Source organism: Gorilla gorilla, chromosome 23 (genome assembly GCF_029281585.2).
Source record: "Gorilla gorilla gorilla isolate KB3781 chromosome 23, NHGRI_mGorGor1-v2.1_pri, whole genome shotgun sequence".
In the NCBI taxonomy this organism is placed as follows: Eukaryota; Metazoa; Chordata; class Mammalia; order Primates; family Hominidae; genus Gorilla; species Gorilla gorilla.
In genome coordinates this window covers 15,705,225-15,726,823 of record NC_086018.1, presented here as the reverse complement: position 1 = coordinate 15,726,823, position 21,599 = coordinate 15,705,225, and the positions used below count along the sequence as shown (strand labels likewise).

The window sequence follows — 21,599 nt, the reverse complement described above, 5'->3', positions numbered from 1 at the left end:
AAATCGAACGTGTCTCTCTTAGTAAATAATTAGACAAAATAATTGGAAATGACTGAAAGATTTAAAATACGTAATTATTAAGACTGATTAAATGTAAATGGACACGTACAGACTTCTGCACCAACCATTAGAGAATATATGTTCTGAAACATACATATACATGTGTGTGTATATACATATACGTGTGTGTGTGTGTGTGTATATATATATAGTTGTTGTTGTTGTTGTTGTTGTTGCTCTGTTGCCCAGGCTGGAATGCAGTGGTGCCATCTTGGCTCACTGCAACCTCTGCCTCCCAGGTTCAAGTGATTCTCCTGCCTTGGCCTCCTGAGTAGCTGGGATTACAGGCACATGCCACCAAGCCCACTTAATTTTTTGTATTTTTTTGTACAGATGGGGTTTCGTCATGTTGACCAGGCTGGTCTTGAACTCCTGACCTCAGGTGATTCACCCACCTCAGCCTCCCAAAGCACTGGGATTACAGATGTGCACCACTGCACCCAGCCCTATATATATATTTTTTAAATTGATCATGATAGTAGGCTATAACTCAAGTTTCAATGCCATGATGGTCGTGCTTTCTGATGAAACAGAATTAAATTAGTAATTGAAAACAAAATTTTTAAACCTGTAAGTATTCAGAAATTAAAAAATACATTTCTAAGTAATTCAAGGGTCAAAGAACATATAAGGAAAATTTATAAACAACTGAATCAACTGAATAATAATAATAATTACATATCAAAAAGTATGGGATAGAGCACGGCACAGTGGTGGGCACCTATAGTCCCAGCCTGTGCTCTTGGCTATTCAGGACCTGAGGCAGGATCACTTGAGCCCAGGAGTTTGAGACTAAAGCCTGCCATGATAGTGCCAGCAATTAGACACTGCACTCCAGCCCGGGTAACACAGCAAGAACCCATCTCTTAAGAAAAACAAGAACAACAAACCTATTTTTTTTTCAAGAAAATATTTTTAATATATAACAGCTCATACCCAGCCACCTTGCTGAATGATGTACTCTGCCGAATAGTCCTCCAGATATGTCACGCCAAACTGCAGCAGTGCGCTCAAAGGTTCTTGACCACGTCTTGTCAATTCCAAAAGCATTTGTCGTAGCAAAACCAGAGGCACCAAAATCTTCAATGCAAAGATGAGAGAATAAAAAACCACACTGAAATTCTTATAATGTGTTTTATATGTTCAACTACTAGAAAATTATATTTAAATGCATCATTAAGGTATTTTATTTTCATTATATAAAGGAAATAAAACAGTAACTTCTATTAGGATTTTTCTGAATACTGCATGTAGGTTTTATACAATAGGCAGGTAGAAATAGTTATTGAAAATAATTAGGCATGTGTGCGCATGTATGTGTGTGACAGAAATAACATATATAGAAGGAAATTCACTGATGCATTATTAATTAATCGATTTCTTTTTCCTTTTCTTTTTTTTTTTTTTTTTGACATGGAGTCTCGCTCTTTCATCCAGGCAGTGGCACAGTCTTGGCTCACTGCAGCCTCCGCCTCCCAGGTTCAAGCAATTCTCTGCTCAGCCTCCTGAGTAGCTGGGATTACAAGTGTATGCCAGGACGCCTGGCTAATTTTCGTATTTTTAGTAGAGACGGGGTTTCACCATGTTGGCCAGGCTGGTCTCAAACTCCTGGCCTCAAGTGATCTGCCCACCTCGGCCTCCCAAAGTGCTGGGATTATAGGCGTGTGCCACCACGCCCAGCCTGAAGCATTATTTATAACAGCAGAAAACTAGAAAAACAACCCAACAGGGACTAGTTAAATAAATTATTGCCATCCAGTAAAATATATAGTTGTTAAAAAGACTTAGATTGCTTACTACCCAATCACCACGATTTACTTTAAGTGAAAAAAGGCAAGTTATAGAAGAATACATACAGTACCATTTGTGTAATAAAAACATATACACATATATATGTCTATATAATCCTACAGGGTCTCCAGAAAAATACGCAAGAAACTGGTAATAGTGGTTGCCTAAAAGGAAGGGAACTAGGTGACTGGCAACAAGGATGAGAGAAAACTTTTATTTTTCAAAGCATATCTTTCTGTACTTTTTTGCATTTTGTACCATGTGCTTTTATTATTTGAAAATAAGAACTTTTAAAAATTAAGAGCTATCTTGTAAAACTCATCAAAAGTCAAACATAAAAGATGCCATTACAATCTATACCTAATAACCATGTGGCTCAATACTTAAAAGTTGTCAAAAATTACAACAGAAACTAACTAGAGTCCCTGTCTTCCCTTAAAAAAAAATGCATATTGAAAAAAACTAAGTATTCAGGTAGCCATCTGCATGCAATCTCTTTTGTCTAAAACATCAAGAGGTCCATATGCCTGCAAAAGGAATGCAAAAGGAAATGAAACCAATTCCAGTTGCTTGTTAGTAGACTGCCAAGGAAATAACTGAGGGACGACAAAATACTTCTGCAGGAGGACAAACAAAAAACAGTGAGTTTATATTTCAAACTAATATTCCTTGGCTTCTAAAGAAAGGAAGAGAAAGCAGCCCTGGGGGAATCTCTATCAAAATCTGAAAGGAAGAATGCAATGAACACATAATATCTTTACTTCTTGACATTCTAAAGGCACTCCAGCCCAAAATATATTGAAAACTCCTTCTTAACAATGATGGAGTAGTATAGGGCTATAAAGAAGAATACATTAGGCATTTCCTCAGTAAGAAAACTTACACTATTAAACAAACAAACAAAAAACTGTTTATATTTTGCCTCGGGTAGAAGCAGGTAAGGAGTGGCTTATGAACCAGTGGTGCTAACCTGTATATCAACTTAAAGGCCCGGGATGTTCTGGACTTCAAAACATTCTAATTTCCCATAATAATCCACAATAATATAACATTTTAAAGTTATTCATGTTTAAGCTCTATTACCTCTTGGGGAAATGAGTTGTAAATATTTTATGCTTGTTATATAAAATACCACTTAGTTTTATTTGTTCCAAATTTAACTCTTTCATATATCGAAAAGCAGACACCCTAGTTTTACTATGTAAGAATCTAGTGATAAATCTGCAATTCTCTTTCACTCCTGGAAGAGGAGTGAAAAGCCTCATTCACTAGACTTCCAGTCTGAAATCCACTATTCTCTTATTCTGTTTTTCATATGGCCATTGCTCCATTGCAATGCAAAGTGATCCATTTGATCACTTAAGTTCCCTTTTCTGGATCTTCCCTATTGCAGTATCTTTCTTGAAACGCAGTAACCACAGTGCAGAAACGTCATTTTTCAGGACGGACATTTTCTATGCGGTTGGTAATACGCTTCTTGGTGGTACATGCTATGTCAGATGATTCGTTTTTTTCCCTTCATTCCTCATACAGTTATTAAATGACTACCATATACCAGGCTTACCTATTTGGCATGCTATCTTCAGGGACCTGTATGATGACGTCCAAGGCCACTGTACCGTTTAGATTGTCTTTAAGCAGCTAAATCCTAAGAGGATTTACACATAATCCTACACACAAAGCTCCATGAGTTAATTCTACAACTGACCTCCATCAACTTGACATTTTACTATCCACAAGAATTTTACATAATCTGCACAACTGATTTTTTTTGGACTCTCATCTCCCACATTACTTTTTTTAAATGTTAAAACAAAACTAGATCCCCAGGCATCCACTCCTAGAAGAACCCACGATTCACATGTCTAGGTCTAAAAAGTCAGCAAATAGTTTTATCTTTGATTCTTTCTCAAAAGTCATTTCCTTACTGGATAACAGTAATCCCCAAATCATATATAATTTTTTTCTTCAATTGTTTTTGCAATGAAATGCTAAAGTATTTTTGACCATCAAAACAGATTACCTCCACTGGCTTACCTTTATCCACACACTTATTTAATCTCCTGACATCTCTTCGTACACTATGTGGTCTCTTTGTTTAACAGGTTAGACCTACTTAAATTTAGGGACATTATCCTTTTATTAAATAATATATGAGCTTGCTTGGTGTAGAAATGAAACGTACTAATTTATAGTTCTGAGAGTCCCTTTCATTACAATGAATATTTATTTATGATAACAGTGACATATTTTGCTCTACCAATCTATTTAACCCTTCTGTGACTTAACAGTCCTAATAAAAATCATATTCTACAAATTTTATCTGTACTGAATTCATTGATTAGGTTTGTCTTTGATTTGTGTGCTTCAAAATACAATGTAAGAGACAACCAGATATTATATGTCACCCAGTGTGATGCAATAGGAAATAGATAAAACCACCCATTAGGTATTCTTGCCAAAAAGATTGAACCTGAATCTGATCAGGAAGGAAATACAGACACAGAAGAACATGTTAAGTGACATCTCAGTGATATAGTCAATAAAACCCAGAAACGAGAACATTTTACAGGAAAAATAACTTGTAACTGAATTAAAGAGAGGAAAAAAGAGGGAGGATAAGTCTACATATTAAAAGAGACTTCAATCACATATTATATTACTCCATTTATTTGAAATGTCCAGAAATGACAAATTCATTAAGACAGAAAGTAGAGTCATTGTTGTCGGGGGCTGGGAGGAGCAGGAAAGAAAATGGGGAGTAACTACTAACGGGTGGAGTGACTACTAATACGTACGGGCTTTCTTTTCTTTTTTTTCTGAGACAGTCTGGCTCTGTTGCCCAGGCTGGAATACAGTGGCATGATCTCGGCTCACTGCAACCTCCACCTCCCAGGCTCAAGCCACCCTCTCACCTCAGCCTCCCAAATAGCTCGGCTCGGAATACAGGTGCACACCACCATGTATAGCTTTTTTTTTTTTTTTTTAGAGACAGGGTCTTGCTATGTTGCCCAGGCTGGTCTCAAACTCTTGGGCATAAGCGATCCTCCCACCTTGGCCTCCTAAAGTGCTGGGATTACAGGTGTGAGCTACTGTACTGCATCCAGCCCTTTATAAAATCTATTTCAGGCCAGGTAGGGTGGCTCATGCCTGTAATCCCATCACTTTGGGAGGCCAACAGAGGCAGATCACCTGAGGTCAGGAGTTTGAGACCAGCCTGGCCAACATGGCAAGACCCTGTGTCTACTAAAAGTACAAAAATTAGCTGGGCATAGTGGTGGGCACCTGCAAGCCCAGCTACTTGGGAGGTTGAGGCAGGAGAATTGCTTGAACCCGGGAGGGAAAGGCTGCAGTGAGTGAGCCGAGATTGCACCACTGCACTCCAGGCCTGGGCAACAAAGCGAGACTCCAACTTGAAAAAAAAAAAAAGGCCAGGCACAGTGGCTCACACTTGTAATCCCAGCAATTTGGGAGGTTGAGGTGAGCAGCGGATCACGAGGTCAGGGTTGGAGACCAGCCTGGCCAACACAGTGAAACCCCATCTCTACTAAGAATACAAAAATTAGCTGGGCAAGGTGGCGGGTGCCTATAATCCCAGCTATTTGGGAGAATCGCTTGAACCTGGGAGGCGGAGGTTGCAGTGAGCCAAGATCAAGCCACTGCACTCTGGCCTGGGCGACAGAGTTAGACTCTGTCTCAAAATAAATAAATAAATAAAATAAGTCTATTTCAAATGTCTATATCAGAGAGAATATTTTCTCTTATTCCAAAAAAAACAAACAAGGCAAATAGATATCTTAACAAATTATGTACCGATAGGTAACATACTAATACTCTATTAATAGTGACTATTTGAGAATAAGGTCCCATGTGTTAAAGCTAATATAATAGCTGCTGTTTACTGAGCTTACTATGGTGCCTGATAATATGCTTAATAAGTACTGAACATGTATTATCTCATTTAATTCTAATAAAACTTATGAGACTAGTATTATTGTTTCCCATTTCACAAATGAGAAAACTAAGATTCAGAGAGCTTCCTATAACAAACCTGCACATACACGTCCCCTGAATCTAAAATAAAAGTTGAAACTTTTTTTTTTTTTTGAGACGGAGTTTCACTTTTGTTGCCCAGGCTGGAATGCAATGGCGCAATCTTGGCTCACCACAACCTCCGACTCCCGGGTTTAAGCAATTCTCCTGCCTCAGCCTCCTGAGTAGCTGAGACTACAGGCATGTGCCACCATGCCCGGCTAATTTTGTATTTTTAGTAGAGACGGTGTTTCTCCACGTTGGTCAGGCTGGTTGCAAACTCTCAACCTCAGGTGATCCGCCCACCTAGGCCTCCCAAAGTGATGGGATTACAGGCATGAGCCACTGCACCCGGCCGAAATTTTTTTTTTTTTTTTTAAAGAGAACCTACCCACAGACATATATCCAGTCCATGGCAAAGCTAAAATCTGAAACAAGTTTGGTTATGTACCTAATATACATCAATTAGGTACATAAGGTGACATGTCTGACTCATGACAAACAATTCCAAATAGAGGTAGGTGTCTGTAAAAGTAACTGTCCTGAATTTTCTCATCTCTAGCACTGTATCCCTCAGCGCTGCCCTTCTTTCTCATACCGCACTAAGCCACCCTATACTGCAGCCCCCTATACCCTGCCTTCTCAAGGTGCTAAGTAGATAATACAGTCTAAGATAGTAGATAAGCAATATGTACAGTGGAAAAAACAGAAGCTAGAATCAGATCTTAGCTCTAGTGTTGGTTCCAATATTGACTGGTCAAGGGATTCTAGGCAAGTCATTTAACTTTTCTTTCTGATTACCTACCTAACTAGCTAAGTAATAAACAAGACCTAATAAAATCCATTCTGTCTTATGCAAAGGATGGTTGGGATGCTCAAATGGTATGTGACACGAGACACTGTGTAAGTTATAAAACATAAATGGTATTATTCATCTAAGAGAACAGGAAGAGGCTACCTCCCAAGTGAAGTCTTTATTTATTCTTTTTCCCCAAGACACACTCACATGTTAATAAATATATAACCATCTGGAGATAAATGTTATGTCTAACACAGAGAAATGAAGAAATGATGGGAAAATTGGGACAGAAAGGAAGGGACCATACTATAGGACACATAATTTTGAGCCAAGCAGGACCTTGCAGCATTAATTGAAAAACCAGTTTAACCAAAAATATCCCCTTAACATAGATTTGTGCATTAAAGAATGAGCTCTAACAGTTTTCTGCTGATGATGCTAGCAATTCCTCCTACGTCTTATCATTAACACACTAAAATCTTTTAAGAGAAAAGATCATTGTGATGATACCTTATTCCAGCCGCTGGCATGAACTGTGGTCTCCAGTGTACATTCCCGAAATGCCTGATATGTCACTGGCCTGTAGAGATTTTTTTAAAAGTCTGTGTCACAAAGAAGGAAAATTCTATATTTCCAGATGAATACATATACAGTCACTATTCTGTTGAACTTTTTGCTAAACTGACAAGGATTATTCAACATACTGTTTTGTACAAGACGTGGCTTTTCACACTAGTATGCACTTTTTTCAAGCATTCTATAAGCTGTGATGCATGCCTGGGAAATAGTTAATAACATAGCAAGATAAATGTATATTCTAGTAATTTTTTTGTAACTGCTTGGAACTTACAGGATAGGATTTTTATGCTGCAAAGAAATACCTGAATTATTAATACAGGATAAAATAATAACAAAAATGATCTCATTAGCACAATGAAAACCAGAATTTTAACTTTTTTTAAAGGCAAAAAATCTAAAATATTTTAAGACTAAAGAGACATGTCACTGGAAGACTTTTCATATTGAGGAGACAAGAGTTGAAATAAATATCGCAATAAATTGAGTCCACTTTTTAAATTTTTAATTAAAAAAATTTTTTTTGGCCGGGCATGGTGGCTCATGCCTGTAATCCCAGCACTTTGAGAGGCCGAGGCAGGTGGATCACGAAGTCAGGAGATCAAGACTATCCTGGCCAACATGGTGAAACCCCGTCTCTACTAAAATACAAAAAATTAGCCAGGCGTGATGGTGTGTGCCTGTAGTCCCAGCAACTCGGGAGGCTAAGGCAGGGGAATCGCTTGAACCACGGAGGCGGAGATTGCAGTGAGCCGAGATCGCACCACTGCACTCCAGTGTTGGGAGTTTACAAGAAACGAAGGCTCAGGGAAGGCTGAACGTTACCATGCTAGATTTAACTATTGGCATGAATATTTTGGTCTTTCCTTCTTCCTGAGTATCCAGGAAAGTACATTTTCCAGCCCCTTGCAGTTAAGCAGGGCCATGTGGTTAGCCCAGCCAATGAAATGTGGGTGGAAGTGATGGGCGCCACTTCCTGGCTGAAGCAGGAAGAGACTTTCTGTAATTATCCAGTCTTTTTCTCTTTCTTGCCCTGGTGGTGGTAGACGAGGCTGTGTTGAGGTCCTGGAACCATAAGTTCCAAGTGGTTCCTCGCATTGCTACGTGGCCACACCTGTAGCAGATGTGCATGACGCCAAAGGAACTTTTCTCTCGTGAAGTCACTAAGATTGAGGGATTGCAGCAAATCTCAGCCTACTTCAATTAATACATCCTACAGCTGGGAAGTGGTGTGGCTGGGATTTGAACTCAGATCTCTCTGACCACAGACTGAAAACAGAATCAGGGAAGATGGTTGTAGATTCAGGGACACACATTTTCCCCACGACCTGCATTTTAACATTTTGAAATCAGGTTTCATCTGATAATCAATGGCACCTCACCACAGTTGTTGGCCTGTTGGATGTTAAGATTCTGACACATGCCATGACAATGTCTCGATGTCACATGTAGCTAATGAGCATTAGAAACGTGGCCAGTGTGCTGAAAGTATAATATACACACTAGATTTCAATGAGAAAGAAAAAACAATCTAAAATAGCTCAATAATTTTTGGTACTGAATACATGTTGAAATATTTGCACTGGTGACAGTGCAAGACTCCGTCTCAAAAAAAAAAAAAAAAAAATTTTTTTTTTTAAATGGAGTCACCTATGTTGCCCAGGATGGTCTCAAACTCCTTGGGCCCAACTGATGCCTCCTACCTCAGCCTCAGTGCTAGCTGGCATTACAGGCCTGTCCCACCACCCCTAGCTGGAGTCCTATTTCTAACTTGGAGTGTTATGATACAAGGGTAGAGAGATAAGCCTTTCTGATTATTTCTATGTAAGTCCTAGTCATACCAAAAACTCGAATCATTGATAACACTCACTCATTTGTTGAGTGACTTCAAGTACTTTATTTAAAGCACGGTTTCATGCATAAATTTTAAAAACAAAAGACTTGGGGACCAAGTAACATATGAAGGCATCAATTGTTCAGATAATAGATTTAAAATTTAAAAAATCTATTAATTAAAAATTAATAGATTAAAAATTTACCTTCCCTCCTTTTGGGCAAAGTATTAACAAACATGTTAAGAAAGAATGGGCTGGGTGCAGTGGCCCACGCCTGTAATCCCAACACTTTGGGAGGCCAAGGCGGGTGGATCGCTTGAGGTCAGGAATTCAAGATCAGCCTGACCAACATGGCGAAACCCGTCTCTACTAAAAATACAAAAATTAGAAAAAAAAAATACAAAAATTAGCCTGGTGTGGTGGCACTCTCCTGTAATCCCAGCTGCTCAGGAGGCTGAGGCAGGAGAATGGCTTGAACCCAGGAGGTGGAGGTTGCAGTTGAGCCGAGACTGCGCCACTGCACTTCAGCCTGGGCAACAAGAGCGAAACTCCATCTCAAATTAAAAAAAAAGAAAAGAAAAGAAAGAAGAGAAGGAGTCTCGCTTTTGCAGGGTTTTAAAATCCCACCCCAGCCAGGTGCTGTGGCTCATGCCTGTAATCCCAGCACTTTGGGAGGCTGAGGTGGGTGGATCACCTGAGGTCAGGAGTTCAAGACCAGCCTGGCCAACCCGGTGAAACCATGTCTCTACTAAAAATACAAAAATTAGCTGGGCGTGTTGGCGCATGCCTGTAATCCCAGCTACTCAGGAGACTGAGGCTGGAGAATTGCTTGAACCCGGGAGGCGGAAGTTGTAGTGAGCCGAGATTGCACCACTGCACTCCAGCCTGGGTGACAGAGTGAGACTCCGTCTCCAAAAAACAAACAAACAAACAAACAAACAAACAATAAATAAATAAATAAACTACCCCAAAGGCATTTTTATGCTCTGTCCACTGTGACCTATGACTTCCTTAGTTTAAGAATATTTAAGATTGATAATAGCTACCACTTACTGGTAGCTTATTATGTTAGGTTTTAATATTTTATATATTTATATTTTATATTACATATTATCATATCACATATTTGGAAACCAAAGCTCAGAAAAGCTCAGAAATTATCCCAAACCCACATAGCTGGAAAGCAGCAAGGCAGGAATTCACACTCAGATCTAGTATCAAACGCCATTATACTACTCCCATTTCAAGTTAAGATTCTGACACATGCCATGACAATGTCTTGATGTCACATGTGGCTAATGAGCATTAGAAACGTGGCCAGTGTGCTGAAAGTATAATATACACACTAGATTTCAATGACGAAGAAAAAACAATCCAAAATAGCTCAATAATTTTTTGTACTGAATACATGTTGAAATATTTTAGATGTACTGGGCTAAATAAAATATTAAAAATTTTAAATTTCATTTTATTTTTTACATGGCTGCTAGTTTTTAATTACATATTAAAACTACATTATATGTGACTTGCATTGAATTGCACTGGTCTAGATATTTCAGAAAAGAATCCTGATGACACAGGCATCATTCTTTCACCTAAGTCTGTATCAAATCAATACTACAGTGATGCTGAAAGGAAATGAGATACTAGAGATGGCCTCTGTAATGATGAAATGTATACAGCATATACTATCTTCCTGGCATCACCTTCCCATTAAAGTGAGCCTAGTACTTTTCAGATGCCTTGGGCTAAGTAGCAGATTCGTGTAAACCTTGAACTTCAGCAGATACTACACAGTCTACCTACCTATAGTCTCCCTGAAGCTTTACTTGCGTATATCAGTCCCCTCACTTCCTTTCCTGAACTGTTTGGTGCTGCTGGGGGTCACAGTAGTCCTTACTGGTTGTTTGTCTACCAGGCTAAAGTATTTTAGCATCGTTCTGAATGAAACATGATTTGAAACATCATATACACAGACATACATGCACAAAAAATGCAGCAGATTAAAACATTCAAAGGAAATCAAATACATAGAAAAGTAAGTAGCTCAATAACCAATCCTACCTAGTGAGCTATTAGAATAGAGCAAAGAAGAAAAGAGCGGGGCAGGATACCTTTTTGAAACAGCTGTTGTTCTTCTGTAAGAAGGGTTCGGCAATAACTTCCTACATTAACAAAACCTTTTGGAGGAATCAGTGGTATTTGCTACCTTACGATACTGCCTTCAACGTTTATAATACTTCTAGTTTATGTAGTTTATCATCCATTAGTTATTTTCAAGGTACTAGTAACAGAGCTTAAAACTTCTAAAAACAGATTTCTGAAAAAAGAAAGAGACCTGACTTTGATACATAATCAATTTCAAAAATAATTCTATCAAGATTTGGGAAAAAAATAAACATTCGTCCAAGCCAATTCTCCTTTAAATAGAATTTGCTGTGAGAAGACATCAATTTTTCCTGTAGATCATAAAAAGGACTTCAGAAACAATACTTTTAAAAACTTACATAACACTGTTTTTTGAAGAGCTTATACTACACCATAAAGTTAAAATTAACACGTGGAGAATTGAAACATTAAGGGTGACATGGTTTGCTCCAAGCCAAAGTCTGTATCAAATTTGGAAAAAGATTCTTTTTTTTTGTTTTTGAGACAGAGTCTTGCTCTGTCACCCAGACTGGAGTGCAGTGGTGCAATCTCGGCTCACTGCAAGCTCCGCCTCCCAGGTTCACACCATTCTCCTGCCTCAGCCTCCTGAGTGGCTGGGACTACAGACACCCGCCACCACGCTGGGCTAATTTTTTGTATTTTTAGTAGAGACGGGGTTTCACTGTGTTAGCCAGGATGGTCTCAATCTCCTGACCTTGTGATCCGCCCGCCTCGGCCTCCCAAAGTGCTGGGATTACAGGCGTGAGCCACCGCGCCCGGCCAGGAAAAAGATTCTTTTAAAAGTCTGCACCTTTCACTTCATTATTTTACTCCTGGTCCAGATAACTTTTACATTTTTGTGGAGAGAGGAGTGAAGCAGCAAATTTCTTTCTTCAAGTCTTACATGTAACCTCAGAATATAAAATATATGAAAGTACACGTGCTCTGGTTAAGAAGAGTGGGAAAATAAATAAATAAGGCTAGGTACAATGGCTCACACCTGTAATCTTAGCACTTTGGGGAGGCTGAGGTGGGAGAGTTGCTTGAGGCCAGGAGTTATAAGACTAGTCTGGGTAACATAGTGAGACCCTCTCTCTACAAAAAATTTAAAATAAATAAATAAAAAAGAAAGAAGAGTGGAGAGGCCCTAATGAGCTTAACCCACTTACTATCTCTCACTTCTTCAGGACCCCTGCAGCACCTCTATGCCTAAGGCTCCATAGAACACTTTTTGAAAACAACTGCTGTAAATCCAAATTTCCTGTGTAAGTTTTATTTCCCAACACCCATATACTTCTCTCCATATTTATATTTAAGTTTTACTATATATTAGGTTAAGAAAATCCAAATATGACTTTTTTAATTTTTATTTTTAGAGACAAGGTCTTGCTCTGTTGCCCAGGCTGGAGTGCCACAGTGGTGTGATCATAGCTTACTGCAGCCTCAAACTATTGGGCTCAAGTGATCCTCCCACCTCAGCCTCCCAAGTGGCTGGGACTACAGGAACATGCCATCACACTGGCTAATTTTCTAAACTTTTTTTTTGTAGAGACAGGGTCTGGCTATGTTGCCCAGGCTGGTCTTTAACTCCTGGCCTCAAGCAGTCCTCCCGCCTGGACCTCCCGAAGTACTGAGATTACCAAATACGATTTCATTTCACTGTTTAAGCATAATTAGTATTTTTACATTTGCTCATTTCCCAATACTACGCAACAAAAAATCAAATTCTCCTAAAACCCAAATTACTTTCTTCTAACAAATGGTAATCGATATATACTTTGCTTACAGGAAAATAAAAAAAAAATTTTTTTTCTTTCAGATGGAGTCTCCCTCTGTCATCTAGGCTGGAGTGCAGTGGCATGATCTCAGCTCACTGCAACCTCTGCCTCCTGGGTTCAAGCAATACTCCTGCCTCAGCCTCCCGAGTAGCTGGGATTATAGGCACCTGCCACCATGCTCAGCTAATTTTTGTATTTTTACTAGAGATGGGGTTTCACCATGTTGGCCAGGCTGGTCTCCAACTCCTGACTTCCAGTGATACCTCCACCTCGGCCTCCCAAAGTGCTGGGATTACAGGCTGATTTTTAATATTTATAATAAATGATTTGGTTCTATTTTAATACTTTCCTTATTACTAGCTTCTTGCCTTTAGCTTTAATATGGTCAGAACCATAGCTAGGAGAGAAGTTCCTTCTATAAGAATGTAGAAGCAGTTCCATTGGCAGATGTGCAACCCTAAAGTTGAGCAACTTCTGGGTTACAGATATAACGGTTTTTTGGGGTTTTTTTTTTTTTTTTTTGAGATAGAGTCTCGCTCTGTCACCCAGGCTGCAGTGCAGTGGCAGGATCTCGGCTCACTGCAACCTCTGCCTCCCGGGTTCAAGTGATTCTCCTCCCTCAGTCTCTCGAGTAGCTGGGACTAGAGGCATGCGCCACCATGCCCAGCTAAGTTTTATATTTTTAGTAGAGACGAGGTTTCACCATATTGGCCAGGCTGGTCTTGAACTCCTGACCTCATAATCCGCCCACCTCGGCCTCCCAAAGTGCTGGGATTACAGGCGTGAGCCACCGTGCCCGGTCAATAAAATGTTAAATACAGAATTCTAAAACACAGATATAATGTTAATCCCACATTACAACGCACAAAACGCTAGCCATTATATTTATGTCACCACTAGAGGAAATGGCAGTAAAAAGTGGTCGGGGGAAGTGAAATAGCTTGTATTTACTACTTGGTAAAAGCATTCGTTGAAACCTGACAGCTCAACATATAAATACAAATTAACAAATCTATGTTGGAATAGCTAAATCACTCCTTTAAAGCAAAACTGTCATTCAAAACACAGAGATGCTTTGGGAAAGCAAATGAAGACAATGTAAAGAAAAGTGAGAAAAGAAGTGACACTGTTCACCTAAAACACAGCCCTAACCAATCCAGTGCTGCATGAGAGATCCAGAGACTACTTAAAGAAGCACATCCCACTCAGCAGTGTAACTCACTGGCTCAGGAGCATTTGCAATGCTTTATGGAGAGGCTCTTTCAGTTCCTGGGACACTTTTTCTCCAAGATGGGCCAAGCAGTCTTCCATTGAGCTTTCTGGATTGGCAGGGCTGAACACTGGAGAAGTGTGACGGTCAAAGCCTGTGCTGGTGAAGGCTGAAGATAGGACAAAAGAAAAACCTAATATAATAAACAATATCTATAAAATTAGCTGGGTGTGGTGGCACATGCCTGTAATCCCAGCTACTCAGGAGGCTGAGGCAGGAGAATCACTTGAACCCAGGAGGCAGAGGTTGTGGTGAGCCAAGATCACACCATTGCACTCCAGCCTGGGCAACAAGAGGGAAACTCCGTCTCAAAAAAAAAAAACAATAATATCAAAAGTTGTGCTATAAAAGGTCACAGGATTAAGACACCCACTATTAGGAACAAGCTAATCACTACAAGCCACTTAAAAAGGTCAGATAATCATTGTGGACATTAATCTTTGTTGGCACGTAAACACTGATAGGTCATAAATTTAGAGGTTCTTTTAGGTTTTGATGAAAAAGCTTAGATTTAAGAGAAAAGAAACAACTAAACTGACATGTTATAATAAGCTAATCGATTTAGTTTATGATTACTGACCAACAAGTATAATAATGATAAATGAGAAGCAATTCCTGGCTCTATTATCCTTCTCTTAAAATTCTGTTTTTAAGATTTTGTTTTACATTTATAAAACTGGCACTTATATTAGATTCTAATCATCCTCAGAGGATGAGTCCATTGCTTTCATTTCCTTATTAAAATGAACTTTCAACCTTAATATTACTACACATGGATAAATTTTCAAACTATTATATGAAGATTATACAAACAAGTATAAAAGTTGAACCAGAAGCCGAGCACAGTAACTCATGCCTGTAATCCCAGCATTTTGGGAGGCTGAGGTGTACAGATGGTTTGAGTCCAGGAGTTCGAGACCAGCCTGGGCAACATGGCAAAACCACATCTCTACTAAAAATACAAAACATTAAGGCTGGGCGCAGTAGCGCATGCGTGTAATCCCAGCACTTTGGGAGGCCAAGGCTGGGCAGATCACCTGAGGTCAGGAGTTCGAGACCAGCTTGACCAACATGGGGAAACCCCGTCTCTACTAAAAATACAAAAATTACCCGGGCGTGATGGTGCATGCCTGTAATCCCAGCTACTCAGGAGCCTGAGGCAGGAGAATCGCTTGAACCTGGGAGACAGAGGTTGCAGCGAGCCAAGATCGTACCATTGCACTCTAGCCTGGGCAACAAGAGTGAAATTCCTCAAAAAAAAAAAAAAAAAGGGGCCGGGTGCGGTGGCTCGCGCCTGTAATCCCAGCACTTTGGGAGGCTGAAGCGGGCAGATCATGAGGTCAGGAGATCGAGACCATCCTGGCTAACACGGTGAAACCCCGTCTCTACTAAAAATACAAAAAAAATTAGCTGGGCCTGGTGGCAGGCGCCTGTAATCCCAGCTACTCGAGAGGCTGAGGCAGGAGAATGGTGTGAACCCAGGAGGCAGAACTTGCAGTAGACCGAGACTGCGACACTGCACTCCAGCCTGGGTGACAGAGCGAGACTCTGGCTCAAAAAAAAAAATAATAATAATAATAATAATAATAGCTGAGTGCTGTGGCACACGCCTATAGTCCCAGCTACTGGGGGGCTGAAGTAGGAGGATCACTTGAGCCCAGGAAGTCAAGACTGCAGTGAGCCCTGATCATGACACTACACTCCAACCTGGGCAACAAAGTGAGACTCTGTCTCCCCAAAAAATAACCAAATTAATTAAATAAAAATAAAATAAAACTTGAATCCAGAAAAAGCAGTCATAACTTGTTGTGGAGACTTAACCATCCCCTAACTGCAGGAAGAGCAAGCAGAGTAACTTGTTCCAGAGTACATATGCGATGCAAGGCATCGGCTACCAGGAAAGCAGGCCGCTTGCACCCACTCCCAAGATTTAGCCGTCATCTGCATAAAGTATTTATTGCATTAATCTAACGTTTACTCCTATAAGGCTGCAAATTTTACTATAGAGATAAGTATGTGTTTCTTTATAAAGTGCTTGCCTCCGAGAAAGATGCAAATGGCTGCAAAGTTCACAAATACTTTGTTGTTTGAGCAAGCTGGAGAGGATCCATTTTAATGGTCTAACTTAGATAATATGGGGTTCAATAAGTGAACGTATTTAAACCTTTTGTTACTCTCTTCTTCTTTCTACCTTTTGCCCATTTTACTATGCAGCAGTGCTGTTACCAGAATATACGTGAAGAGAATCAGAAATTTAATCATTTCAAAATGTTGATAAAGAAATATAATGGTCGGGCACGGTGTTTCACACCGGTAATCCCAGCACTTTGGGAGGCCGAGGCGGGTGGATCACAAGGTAAGGAGATCGAGACCAGCCTGACCAACGTGGTAAAACCCCACCTCTACTAAAAATACAAAAATTAGCCAGGCATGGTGGCGGGCGCCTATTATCCTAGCTACTCAGGAGGCTGAGGTAGGAGAATCGCTTAAACTCGGGAGGCAGAGGTTGCAGTGAACTGAGATCGCACCACTGCACTCCAGCCTGGATGACAGAGCGAGACTCCATCTCAAAAAAAAAAAAGAAAAAAAAAGAAATATAAAAGACAAGACTAACATTAGGTTTCAGGATTATTTGTACATTTCTTTTTTTTTTTTAAATGGTCTCACTCTGTCACCCAGCCTGGAGTACAGTGGCATGATCTTGGCTCACTACAACCTATGCTTCCTGGGTTCAAGAGATTCTCATGCCTTAGCCTCCCAGGTAGCTGGAATTACAGGTGTGCACCACCATGCCTGGCTAATTTTTTTGTATTTTTATAGAGGCAGGGTTTCACTATGTTGGCTGGGGTCATCTCAAACTCCTGGCCTCAAGTGATCCACCTGCTTCAGCCTCCCAAAGTGCTGGGACTACAGGCACCGCACCTGGTCTCGGGATTATTTGTACATTTCTATCTGTATTTTTTCTCTACTAACGAGGAACTTGAGTTATAAACATAATTTATAATTTTGATCATTAAAAATTATTGGGCAGGTGGGGTACGGTGGCTCATGCCTGTAATCCCAGCACTTTGGGAGGCTGAGGTGGGCGGGTCACGAGGTCAGGAGATCAAGAACATCCTGGCTAACACGGTGAAACCCCGTCTCTACTAAAAATTACCAAAAGATTAGCTGGGTGTGGTGGTGGGCGCTGTAGCCCCAGCTACTCTGGAGGCTGAGGCAGGAGAATGGCATGAAGCCGGGAGGCGGAGCTTGCAGTGAGTCGAGATCCCGCCACTGCACTCCAGCCTGGGCAACAGAGCGAGACTTTGTCTCAAAAAAAAAAAAAAAAAAAAAAAAAGAAAAAGAAAAAATTATTGGGCAATATATGTCCACACAAAAACTTACACAAGAATATTCACAGCAGCATTATACATAATAGTAAACAAGTAGAAACAACCTAAATTTCCATTAACTAATGAATGAATAAACAAAATATGGCACATCCACACAGTGGAATATTATTTGACTGTAAAAAGTAATGAAGTACTGATACATGCTACAACATGGATGACCCTTGAAAACATTATGCTAAGTCGGCCAGGTGCAGTTGTTCACGCCTGTAATCCCAGCACTCTGGGAGGCCGAGACAGGTGGATCATTTGAGGTCAGGAGTTGGAGACCAGCCTGGCCAATATGGTGAAACCCCGTCTCTACTAAAAACAAAAATTAGCTGGGCGTGGTGGTGGGCACCTGTAATCCCAGCTATTCAAGAGGCTGAGGCTGGAGAATTGCTTGAACCTTAAAGTTGGAGGTTGCAGTGAGCCCAGATCATGCCACTGCATGCCAGCCTGTGCAACAGAGCAAGGCGATGTCTTAAAAAACAGCAACAACAACAAAAATACATTATGCTAAGTAAAAAATGCCAGTAACAAAAGATCACACAGTGGCCAGGTGCAGTGGATCGCGTCTTTAATCCCAGCACTTTGGGAGACCGAGGTGGGCGGATCACCTGAGGTCAGGAGTTCGAGACCAGCCTGAGCAACATGGAGAAACCCTGTCTCTATTAAAAATACAAAAAATTACAGGCCGGGCGTGGTGGCTCATGCCTGTAATCCCAGCACTTTGGGAGGCCAAGGCGGGCAGAAAACAAGGTCAGGAGATCGACGAGACCATCCTGGCTAACACGCTGAAACCCCGTCTCTACTAAAAATATAAAAAATTAGTCGAGTGTGGTGGCAGGCGCCTGTAGTCCCAGCTATTCGGGAGGCTGAGGCAGGAGAATGGCCTGAACCCAGGAGGCGGAGCTTGCAGTGAGCCAAGATCCCGCCACCGCACTCCAGCCTGGGCAAACAGCCAGACTCTGTCAAAAAAAAAAAAAAATACAAAAAATTAGCCAGGTGTGGTGGTGCATACCTGTAATCCTAGCTACTCAAGAGGCTGAGACAGGAGAATCATTTGAACCTGGGAGATGGAGGTTGCGGTGGGCCGAGATGGTGCCACTGCACTCCAGCCTGGGCAATGAGAGCGAAACTGCGTCTCAAAACACCACCACCACCACCACATAGTGAACTATTCTATTTATGTATATTTCCAGAATAGGCAAATCAATAAAAACAGAATGGAGATCAGTGGGTGCCTGGTGTGGGGTGGGGTTGGGGCCTGGGGCTAGTGGGAATGGGAAGTGGCTGCTAATGTGTATTGTGTTTAAGGAGGACTGAAAGTGTTCTAAATTTAGATCGTGGTGATAAATTCTGTGAATACACTACAACCACTGAATTGTACTTTATTATTATTATTTGTTTAATAAATAGAGACATGGTCTCCCTATGTTGCCCAGTGTGGTTTTGAACTCAGGGGCTCAAGCAATCCTCCTGAGGCCTTGGCCTCCCAAAGTGCTAGAATTACAGGCATGAGTCCCTGTGCCCAGACTGAACTGGACCTTTTAAGTGAATTTTATGGTATGTAAAATATATCTCAATAAAGCTGTAAAAATATATTTATATCATTGGGCAAGATGTTCAATGCAGCATTAGCTATGGAAGACAAAACCGGAAATAATGCAAATGCTGTGTAGTCGTCGTCCAGTGAAAAAAGGAATAATAATCCAAATGCTCCCCTCAATAATAAGGGAACAGGCCAGGCATGGTGGCTTACACCTGTAATCCCAGTGCTCACTACTGCACTCCAGCCTGGGCGACAGAGCAAGACCCTGTCTCTGAAATAGTAATAATAATAATAATAATAATAATAATAATAATAATGGAATGACAGAGTAAAAACATTTATTCAGTGAATGAAATTTCATGCAGTTAGTAGAGTAACTATTTTTAAAGTTTATGTTGTAATGTTAAGTGCAAAATAAAATGGCTATAAAGTTGAATGTACATTATAATTACAGTTATCTATAGTATATATGTATGCAAAAATAAAAGCGTATGCTTACTTTTTCCTTTTTATGTCGTTATTACTTATAAAGGTAATACTAAATACAAATCAAACCATAGTGAATGGAAAGAACCTTAACATGATCATTTATCCGATACTTAACATGAGAAACTGCTACATCTAACCTGTTAGGTATAGTTGGGGAACTTCCATCAACATATCCTCCAGGAAAGAAAAAAGGCTACCTTCTAGTTTTACCCTTATAAACTTCTACCAATGTATAATTGGTGTAAGTTGTTAACTGTTGAGAACACCCCACTGTAAAAATCAAATTAAACCAACAGTAAACCATAACAAACAGAATCTGCTTATTAACTAGAAAAATAAGAATAAACAGACCTTCAGAAATTTCTTTGTCCAGAGATTTTAGCTCTTCTTCAATTTCAGTTTTAACTTTTAATAAAATTTCTTGATCCAGAGATTGTGAAGCTGTATCTAGTTGAACCCCTAAAAGCAACAAAAAAGGTTATTATTGAAAGAGGGAGAGAGAAACCGTTAGAATATAATAGCACTTTTTTTTTTTTTTTGAGACGGAGTCTCGCACTGTCACTGGGGCTGGAGTGCAATGGCATGATCTCCGCTCACTGCAACCTCTGCCTCCTAGGTTCAAGCGATTCTCCTGCCTCAGCCTCCCAAGTAACTGGGATTATAGGCGCCTGCCACCACGCCTGGCTAATTTTTTTGTATTTTTAGTAGAGACAGGTTTCACTATGTTGGCCAGGCTGGTCTTGAACTCCTGACCTTGTGATCCGCCTACCTCGGCCACCCAAAGTGCTGGGATTTCAGGCGTAAGCCACCGCACGTGGCCCTACAATAGCAATTTAATTGTTAAGCCAAAAAATGCAAAATCAAAATTCATTATCAAAATTAGGGGCGGTAGGAAATCCTTTTTGCAATAATTAAAAAACAAAAATCAAAAACAACCTTTAGTAGAAATATTTGGGCCTATGGATTGAGAGTGAGTAAGTCTCCACCTTTCCAGATGTTTCTGCCAGAAACAGGGAAATTGAGCTGAATCCTCAGAAACACATTAACTCAAGAGGAGGTTGGGAAAGATGTATCAATAAGTCGGGCCAGTCCTCTCTTTTTGTAGACGATGTATCCTTTTTAAAAAGTATGAAGATGGAATATGATAAAAACAAAAAGAATTCATGTTATTAATATTTCAGTGGTGGTGGGAGATGTCCATTCCCCCCACTTCAAATTATATAGATCCCTAATTGTATCTCACTTTTGGACACATTTTTAGATGATATACTTCTAGCATTTTATACATGCTTTGTAATTTTCTTTCTTTTCTTCCCCCAACCCTGCCCACAACAGTTAGCTGACTGCTGCTTAAGTCCACAAAGCACACAACTGAGGCTAAAATTCCACCACTGTGGGCATAACGATTTCTTTGTACCAATCACATTAGATTTATGAGTTATGCTCATCATCAGTCTCTCATGCTTATTACTGGTTAATTCTATTTTGCTACTAAGTTTTCTAAATACAGCAAGATAATTATTTATCTTTGCAAGTACTAAGGTACAAAAAAAGATACTGCTGAAGCCTGAAAGCAGTATCTCTGTCATTTGACAGTCCAGTTTCACCCAAGTTAGTTTTAGTGATAACAATATACAATAATGGCTAATATCAAGTGCTGGGGGCACTATACTAAGCACTTTGTATGTACATGTACGTATGTATGTATGTATGTGTATATACACATATGCTCATTAAATGCTCCTAACAACCCTTTGAGATAGGTATTACTATTATCCTCAATTTGCAGGTGAAAAACCTAAGGCACAGGGAAGAAATGTGACCAAGGGTGCACCAACAGCAGAGCTCAGATACAAACCCAGGCAGTCAACTTTCAGGGTCTGGGCCCTAACCCCTGC

General features: G+C 40.2%; 1 protein-coding gene across 15 annotated transcripts in view; it reads right to left on the bottom strand.

The window, feature by feature from the left end:
• Positions 1-21,599, bottom strand: part of BCL2L13 (BCL2 like 13) — a 107,526-nt gene that overhangs the window by 27,315 nt on the left and 58,612 nt on the right. For 5 of the 15 annotated variants that reach the window (XM_063704941.1, XM_063704950.1, XM_063704942.1 and 2 more), the window contains 4 exons: positions 20,053-20,160; positions 14,242-14,398; positions 7,193-7,262; positions 997-1,140 (listed from right to left, as the gene is read on the bottom strand). In XM_063704941.1, the coding sequence (XP_063561011.1) occupies positions 997-1,140; positions 7,193-7,262; positions 14,242-14,398; positions 20,053-20,160 (479 nt within the window). Of the gene's footprint in view, positions 1-996; positions 1,141-7,192; positions 7,263-10,899; positions 11,034-14,241; positions 14,399-20,052; positions 20,161-21,599 lie in introns of those variants that run through there. The other 10 variants (XM_063704944.1, XM_063704954.1, XM_063704947.1 and 7 more) reach the window with 7 other exon arrangements.